The following is an 8,918-nucleotide window of genomic DNA, read 5'->3' on the forward strand; positions in this document are numbered from 1 at the left end:
AACAAATCAAAAAACAGTATAATATATAATCATATTCATACAATATATATATTGTGTGTGTATAATAAAAAAGTATATAAAAAAAATTATAAAAAATTTTACTTGGGCAGTTTATGTATATTACACAACATTGTATACATCAAACAAGTAAAATAAAATCATTCAACTTTATGAAATTTAATATAAAAAAAAAATACATCAAATTAATTTTTGATATATAACAATATAACAATATAATAATAGTAATGTTATGATTGAAGTATATATGGTAGTATTCTATTTAATAATATCCAGCATATGTCATTATATATAATATAATATATAGACGCACCTAACAAGTAACAAATAAGAAAATATTTATTAAAATACAGATAAATCGTATTTAAATTATATTATTTCATTATGACTTAGAGTCATTACAACAGCTTTTTCACTTGTCAGAGGTACAAAAAAACATTTATATTTTATATCATTAACACTGATACGTATCAAATTGGATGACTGGGACTTAATATCAACTATAACAGAGCCGATCAAATGTGATTCTAACGGGACATCAAAAAAATTAAAAGATTTAAAAGTTAAAACATTTAAAAAAATACTTCCATTTTGACATTCAAAAATATTTTTAACCATTGCAATTTCATTAGTAATTAACATTATATAATTATTTTTAGAAACACTAGTAGAAATAATATAGTTTGTATTACTAAGTTTTATATTTTGAAAAAAAGTAAACTCATTGTTTGTATTTGAAATTAAGCTATCTACATCATCACATTGATTACTTAATATATGAGTTTCAGCAAAATGTATGTTATTATCATGATGGTCTTTAAACAAGATATTAAATTTTTCTTGAATTCTATTAGCAGCTTCTTGCAAAGGAAAACGTGAATGTGAAATACTTTTTTTTATAATTCCCAAGTAATTTTCAAATTTAAAAGCGCTAAAATTATCTAAACATCCGTGTGTCTTAACATAAAATGGCAGGTGAATCAGACTATGAATATTGTGAGTGATAAAATGCGACCCATAATGAGTAATAAATTCTGTCACAAAATCAATTAGTAAATTATATGCAACTTCATTTTTATCTATACATAGAACTGGTGTTACTAAAATTTTTATAGCACAATGCAGTTTAATGAAATGTAAATAAAATATTTTTCTCAGTCTTCCTTTTAGTACAATTGGACCGGTATATAATAAAAAAGTTCTAAATTCGGTAGCCTTCCAATGTTCTATATCATTTAAGGATCTGGGAAGTCTAACAAATTCAGATGGGACATATTGTTTTAAATTGTCTAACTCTATGTCTGCAAAATCACATTTTTCTTTGGGGATTCTCACTGATTGTTTACCTCGTATCCAAAATTTTAATAAACGTTTCATAGTCCCAAGACAAACTGCATGCATATAGTCAATAGGTACTGCTTTTATCATATCAATTGGCAAACGTTCTAAAGGGGTATTTCCTTTATGATATTCATCATCACTTCTAATTCTAAAACTATTATCAGTACGCAATAAAGCATTGACTCCCAAAAATGACATTCTATGGTCTCTATATTCACCCTCTATTGTGCACGTATTACACCCTACACGGGAATTATGTCCTTTTACGTTAAGTAAAAATGCCTTAGCAGGAGAATCACATATTACTTGTTTCATACATATACTCATTATCCTATCATCAATCGTAATCCCATTATTAATAAGTTCTAACAATTCATTTATAAATAAATTTAAAAATTCCTCTATAGAATCTGGCTTTTTATGAGTACTGTAGTATAAACCTACTGTAAAGACTAGTTTAGATAGATGAGGCACGTTTATTATCGAACAAAGAATTGGCCAAAATTGCTGTTTTGAACTGTTTGCTAAAGGCAAACCATCAATATTAAAACTTAAAAATATTTCTTTTACATTTTTTAATGAGCTTTTATTAAAATTTAATATAATTAATAACATTTTTTTTAAGCCTAAATGAATATATGACCCTGGGTTTATACTAATTATATCATGAGACCTTGGAGTATGCATCAATGTCCGAACATCTAATGGTAAATCTAATCCCTCAGATCTTAAAATTTTCAATAAACTGTTCACACTATTTTTCGAAACATTGTAATCTAGAACCCACTGTTGAAGTTTATCTTTAATCTTAGGATTATCATTAATTTTAGGATTATCATTATATGAATAAACATGTGGATTTAATGTATTAGCTGTATTGAATTCTAATCTTAAATCATGTATTGAATTAATTTCATCATTATTATATATTTTAGGTATAGGCTGTTGTTTTTTATTTGAGTTTTCATTTACTTTAATAGAGGCTATTTCAATGGTGTTAATAGTGTTAGCAGAATTTGAACAATTATTTGATGATACACTACATACCTCCTCAACTTGGGGGGTTACTTCTGGTGTTTTTAAAATAGAAAATTGACGTTTGAAATGTCGAAGGGACATATTTTCAATTGCTTTGCGTTTTCGACGTGGAATCTATAATAACAAAAAATATAAATTATAAATTATAAAACAATATAACAATATAATAATTTTGTTCATAAACATTTCATATCATTATTTAGAGCATGAGAATTGTTATTTGAATAATGTAATATTTAATAGAAAATATTAATTGCATAATTATATTTCTATCAGTAGCAGCATAGTTTTACTAAAAATCATTATTTTTTATTTTGTAATAGATTTAACAGGGAATGTAAGTAATTCTTGACTGTCTTAAAATGACAACCCTAAATTATATACATTTAATTTTTTCGAAACACCCAAAAATACTTTTCTTACATTATATACATTATCTTAGCATAGGTTACAAGATGTCTTAGGGACAATAAATAATTATAGTTAAAAATTTTAAAAGGTGTTGCGACCACAAAGTTGAAAATTGCTCGTAGTATAGCAAAAAGCTGGTTATTACTATATATCATAAGTCATAATACATATTACCTGTAGTAGTTTCTTTTTTTAAACGCTGAGCCCCATGCCTGAACCAATCCTTTACATAAATTTCAAATATGTTTTCATCATTTTGGTAAAGTTCATGTGAAATTTCTAAAAATAAATACATAGCTAATGTAGTAATATAATAAAATAAATATTAACTAGTATAGATAATTAACTAAGTATTGGATATTAAATACTTACTTTTCATGATTTTTATAATTTGGTGGTCAACAAGGCGATGGTTATTTTTTTGTCCTGTCCAAGAACAGAGTGTGGCCAATTTATTGGAAAATAATTTATTGAGTACTCTTTTAACAAAATGTTTTGTACCAGAGCCACCAATAGATTTAATTAAATTAATCTAAAAAATAAATAAACAATAGTTGTAATATGGGTATTGTATAAAATAATTATTGACATTTTGTTACCAATTTAGTAGAGTTTTCGTCAGTTTTTAAAAATTCATCAAAATTTATAAGAGACTCTACATCATTCAAAGGAAATAATCCCAAAAAATGTGTATCTAATGTAGGTTGCACACTTGAATTTGGATTTATTTTGATATAGTCCATAATAGCATCTAATTTTTTATCAAGTCTTGTAAAGTAAATGTCTGTTGTATGAAGTATTTGATCCATTTTATTTTTAAGAAATTCCAACTCAAAACTGCCCAACTCTAAACAAATATTTATATTTATTGTATTTGGGGTATTCTTTGAGAAATCTATATATATTTATACATTACCCGATGTAAGATTTAATTCACAAACATCATTATTGTTTGTAGTACTTGTACCTTCAATTGCAAAAAATAAATATAGAAAAATAAATAAAAATTACAGCAGTAATAAAATTAAATGTTTTACCGGAAATGTTTTTTAATTTCATTAAGTTTGCTTCTTCAGTTACTTGTTTATCTTAAAAAAAATTATAAATAATTTGTAATAATTAATTTGAAGAGATTCAAGTTAATGTATGTTTTTTTAGATTACCTGCAGGTGTCATATGATTAAAATCATCATCAATTAATATAGAAGAAATGTCAGCAAACTGCATTGTGGGATTTGAATTTAAAACAGCTAAAAAAATTATGGGCAATTAAATTTTAACAATTCATATTAAATATTAAAAGTGGCAAGTTCTAAGTTCTACTACTATACATAAATTTATATTTGTATTACTAAATAATTGAATAATAGCTAGGGTTCTTACAACGTAAACCATTATTATAACTAGTCCCAACAAAATCTGCAGTGTTCAAATCAATTAATGTATCCATAGCAGCTATATGGATGTAAAATATAAATTAATTTTTATTATTAATATTGCTATGCTTAAAGAATAATTCAAAAATATTGAAATAGAAAAAAAACTGAATTTTACTTACAGGATACAATACAAGCAGTATTATTATCTGGAACAGAATCTGGAATATTTTGTTTTAATTTTTTACTTGGTACATAAGTTGATTGTTTTCTTTTAATAGTTAAAACTTCTTCATCATCACTACTGGAACCTAAAGAATTAAAATAATATTAAAAATATATTAAAGTAGGTATAATAATACTGTATAAGCAGTATCTCTACCTGATATTATAATATCATAACGAACAAAATTATTTAAAGTTATCTATAGGTAGTAGGTACTAAGGCATAGCATTTCTAAAATTAATTTTAAATAGTTTCAAATTTAACATAGCAATCTTATAACATAATACTAACTAGCATTATAATCTTCTTCTTGAGAATTGTTGGGTTCTTCTGGTTCGGAATCACTTTGTGACTCACCGCCTGATGATATAAATATTTTTATTTCCTTTGCGGCAGCTGCTTCGTATGAACCTAAATATAGTATAGGTAAAAAATATAAAAATTTATTTATAATTTATAATATTCCCTATTAGTATTGTGATATTGTGCTAATTTTATAAATTACCAAATTCTTCTATTAGTTTAACAGGATGGGTGGTCCATTTAGAGGTAGGTTTACCACCTTTCATTATTGACATGGCCGTAACACGCCGAGCATTAGGCCATGAACAGTTCAAATATCCTTCTTTGGAATTTTTCAACCAACTGACAGGTATTACAGAATATTTTTTTTCTTCTTCAAACAACCCTATTATATACTAATAAATTCATCCAATAAATAATGATAACAATTTTAGGTAAATAATAGTAGGTAGGTACCGAATATAAATTATTACATATAAGTAAATAGGTAGTAAGTATGCATACTGATAGAAATATACCTAATTAATTCTTGATATCAAACACTATTTATTAATATAATAATAATATATTATAAAGTATAAGTACTACCTTTGTTTGATTGTTAATTTGATCCATTATTGTGGTCGTCAAATATATGGTCGAACAACGGGGCTGTGTACTCTTCACTCGTTCTTCAGTCTTCACCACAGTCCGAAACAATAATAAAATATTATGTAGGTAATGCACAGAACTGCAGTAGAACACGTGGGTGTATGTACTATGTATAGGTACAGCAGTGTAATAAAAAATTTTGTAACGGCAAAAAGACAAAAAAATATAAAATATATAGGTAATGCACAGAATTGCAGTAGAACACGTGGGTGTATGACGTGTATGTACTATTGTACAATGTATAGGTTAGGACGGTTAGGTTAATACAAGAGTGTAATACAAAATTTTGCAACGGCAAAAAGACAAACTATAGGTACTGCCGGATAATTGTGTATATAGCCTGTACAACTGTGTACGTGTACTTAAACGGCAATTCGGAAAAAAAATATAAAATATAATATAGTTTGTAGCACGGCGTGATTAAAACAACTATTCGAACGACGCATTATAGTTTTCTATGGTACGACGAACTGTAAATGAGTCAATGACAATGACGTCAATTATTCCGATTTCGACTCTCGAGTCGACCATATATGTATAATTTCGTAGCCGTGGTTTTTCCCGTTAATATATATTAATAAACATATACATATGTATATAAATAAATATTATATCATTAAATAATCACAATGCAATAGTAACTGCGCGATAATATATATATATGTTACAGTTAAAGTGTTGAATCAGTTAGTTTATGAAATAACTAGGTAATTTATAAAATAACTAAAGCTTGTAGGTAATGTATATAGTTTATACTTTAACTAGTTATTTTATGCATTCCCTGGCATCACTTAGTTAATGTGTCAAATTGTAAATAACGCCACCCCGCGCAACACGAATCAGACGGCGCGTCAACTGTACCGCGCTATACCACTCCACACGCCGCGCGACGCGCAACGCGCCGTGTGATCCCACCTTTACATTTCAACAATTTAATATAACACATTAAATCAGATAAGATTATCGGTGACCGCAATGTACGTTTATCGTGTTATTATAAGATAATCGTTTATCGTGTTATTATAAGATTTTTGTTGTTGGTATTTGGTACATGTATTATACAGGTTTAAAGTTTAGTAATAGTTTTACAGTCACACGTGTTCGCTGTTAGTTCGTTTGTCTCTACACTATTATTTTAAGTATTAACTATATTGTTCACAATGAATGAATTAGATTTAATGAAAGAAAAGTTTTATATTAGTGTTAAAAATCGTTTATTAAAACCAAATAGTGCAGTTTTAACAAAAGAAAAATATGCAAGTTTGATGATAGACGTGAGAAAAATGAAAATAAAAAAGGAATCTTCTCGTGACTATTGGTTAGAAAAACATTACGATATTGTAAAAATAAACGGCATTGAAAAATTAATACTACCCGTAAGTAATCAAAATGAAAATGTTAAATTATATGTTATGATTGAAGAAATATTTGATTATTTACATGAAATTCATATTTCTATTGGACACGGGGGCAGAGATCGCATGTTATATGAAATAAATAAACGTTATAAAAATATTACTCAATCTGATGTTAAGCAATACTTAGATTTGTGTATACCTTGCCAGCAAAAAAAAAAAAGTCAAAAAAAAGGTATTGTTGTAAAACCAATGGTGTTTGAAGATTTTAACAGCCGTTGCCAAATTGATTTAATTGATTTTCAATCTCAGTCTGACGCAGGGTATAAATTTGTTTTGGTTTATCAGGACCATCTGACCAAATTTTGTATTTTAAGACCTTTGAAATGTAAAAGAGCTGAACAGATTGCATACGTTCTTTTGGATATTTTTTGTTTATTTGGTGCTCCCTCAGTACTGCAATCGGATAACGGCCGAGAATTTTGTAATGAAATTGTAAATTCTTTAAAAGAGATGTGGCCCGAATTGACTATTGTCCATGGCAAACCACGACATAGCCAATCTCAGGGCAGCGTAGAGAGAGCAAACCAGGATATTGAAAATATGCTGACTACGTGGATGCAAAGCAATAATACCAACAAATGGAGTGAAGGCCTTCGGTTTGTACAATTTATGAAGAATAAAGCTTTACATTCCGGAATTAAACGTAGTCCATACGAAGCAATGTTTGGTAGTGTACCAAAAACTGGACTATCTTCAAGTCTTCTACCTAAAGTTATCTTGCGTAAAATGGAATCTGAAGAAGAAGCTGTAAGTCAACAAACTATTAACTCAGGGCTAGAGACAGAAACCCGATTGGATAATATCATCCATGTCTTTAAAGTTGTATTAATGTAATTGACTAATTAAGTATTTATTTATAGGATGACGTTACTGACGTAGATCGACCAACAGTTGGCACAGAAAAAGATATAGTTCATTTAAATATTGCTACGGTAGGAGGAAAAATTAATCATTAATTATTTTTATTATTTTTAAATTAATTATTTATTTATATTTTATAGGATGACGTTACTGACGTAGATCGACCAACAGTTGGCACAGAAAAAGATATAGTTCATTTAAATATTGCTACGGTAGGTCAATATTATATTATAGCTATTATATAGCTAAATTAGCTTTAATATTGTAATTACAAAAATAATTAAATGTTTTAAGGAGAGGAAAAAAGCTAAAGAAAATTTGGAAAAACAGGCAAAAAGAATGAAAGATTTATCAAATACTAAATTTGCGGTTGCTAATATTGGTTCTACAGTGCGTATCAAAATTCCCGATGTTGATAGAGGAAAGGGTGATCCTCGTTCAATTATTGCAGTTGTTTTAAAATTAACTGACGATGGGTTTTATCAACTGGGATGCAATGATGGTAAGAAAAATTTAAATAATACAAGTAATTTTTTATTTTTTATTTTAATTTTTTATTTATTTGTTACCTACCTTAAACATTATATAATTACAGGAGTGTTAAAACAACTATACTCTCGATCCCAGTTCACAGTATGTTCAGAAAATTTGTTAGCTGTAGAAGCTGTTCCAAATGAAAGTATTACATTAAGATCTGCGGCAACTGCGCAGTCACTGGGAACTGGTCAGGGTTTTTTTAAATGCACTTGTACCAAAAAATGTGACACAAAGCGATGTGTTTGTAGAAAAAAAGAGGTGTTGTGCAACTCTAAATGCCATAATAGCCTTACATGTACAAATAAATAAATAATATAACTATAATTAATTCATAATTCAGTAAAATAAAATATTATAATATATATTTTAAATTTTAATGTATTTTATACTTTAACGGATATCAAACTGAAATTGTACAGAATAACTAGATATTCTATGAAATAACTAGTTAAAGTACAATTTTCATGTATTATTTCATACTTTAACTAATATTCGTAGGTAATTCATGAACTACCTAGTTATTTCATAAAATAACGGAATTCAACACTTTAGCTGTAACATATATAATATATTATAATATATCTATATGAACATCGCATTACACATCTATGCAATGTTAAATTTGTTTGTTATTGAAACCACTATAGGACATCTTAAAAATATGTTTGACAGATGTTATTAAATTAAATTATAACCGACAGTAAAAATATTAACTTCGATATGATATCTACGTACAAC

At 27.3% G+C, this 8,918-nt stretch overlaps 2 protein-coding genes across 4 annotated transcripts; one reads left to right on the forward strand and one right to left on the reverse strand.

Annotated features, from left to right (window-relative positions):
- Positions 1–269: 269 nt before the first annotated feature.
- On the reverse strand, positions 270–5,496 carry LOC132937542 (uncharacterized). The gene is made up of 13 exons (XM_061004365.1): positions 5,302–5,496; positions 4,916–5,108; positions 4,702–4,821; positions 4,367–4,495; positions 4,192–4,263; positions 3,972–4,058; positions 3,846–3,896; positions 3,725–3,775; positions 3,408–3,655; positions 3,181–3,340; positions 2,983–3,087; positions 2,407–2,511; positions 270–331 (listed from the first exon to the last, which is right to left on the reverse strand). The coding sequence occupies exons 1-12, from the start codon at positions 5,326–5,328 to the stop codon at positions 2,483–2,485; spliced, it is 1,272 nt and encodes a 423-aa protein (XP_060860348.1). The 5' UTR covers positions 5,329–5,496; the 3' UTR covers positions 270–331; positions 2,407–2,482.
- Positions 5,497–6,026: 530 nt separating this feature from the next.
- On the forward strand, positions 6,027–8,551 carry LOC132936996 (KRAB-A domain-containing protein 2-like). 3 transcript variants are annotated; one of them, XM_061003822.1, is made up of 5 exons: positions 6,027–7,585; positions 7,642–7,714; positions 7,784–7,855; positions 7,938–8,145; positions 8,239–8,551. In XM_061003822.1, exons 1-5 carry the CDS (start codon positions 6,525–6,527, stop codon positions 8,487–8,489), a joined length of 1,665 nt encoding a protein of 554 aa, XP_060859805.1. In that variant the 5' UTR covers positions 6,027–6,524; the 3' UTR covers positions 8,490–8,551. The 3 variants fall into 3 exon arrangements, with proteins under 3 accessions (XP_060859805.1, XP_060859803.1, XP_060859804.1); XM_061003820.1 differs by having other exon boundaries at positions 7,938–8,551; XM_061003821.1 differs by having other exon boundaries at positions 6,027–7,529; positions 7,643–7,714; positions 7,938–8,551.
- Positions 8,552–8,918: the final 367 nt, after the last annotated feature.

Source organism: Metopolophium dirhodum, chromosome 1 (genome assembly GCF_019925205.1).
Source record: "Metopolophium dirhodum isolate CAU chromosome 1, ASM1992520v1, whole genome shotgun sequence".
Taxonomy (NCBI): domain Eukaryota; kingdom Metazoa; phylum Arthropoda; class Insecta; order Hemiptera; family Aphididae; genus Metopolophium; species Metopolophium dirhodum.

Coding starts and splice junctions, on each gene's coding strand:
- LOC132936996 (XM_061003820.1), top strand. CDS start 6,525: ATGAATGAATTAGATTTAATGAAAGAAAAGTTTTATATTAGTGTTAAA. Junction 7,586..7,641: donor GAAACCCGATTGGATAATAT/CATCCATGTCTT, acceptor TATTTATTTATA/GGATGACGTTACTGACGTAG. Junction 7,715..7,783: donor TTCATTTAAATATTGCTACG/GTAGGAGGAAAA, acceptor TATATTTTATAG/GATGACGTTACTGACGTAGA.
- LOC132937542 (XM_061004365.1), bottom strand. CDS start 5,328: ATGGATCAAATTAACAATCAAACAAAG. Junction 4,496..4,701: donor AGAAGAAGATTATAATGCTA/GTTAGTATTATG, acceptor TTAATTCTTTAG/GTTCCAGTAGTGATGATGAA. Junction 3,341..3,407: donor ACGAAAACTCTACTAAATTG/GTAACAAAATGT, acceptor TTTATTTTTTAG/ATTAATTTAATTAAATCTAT.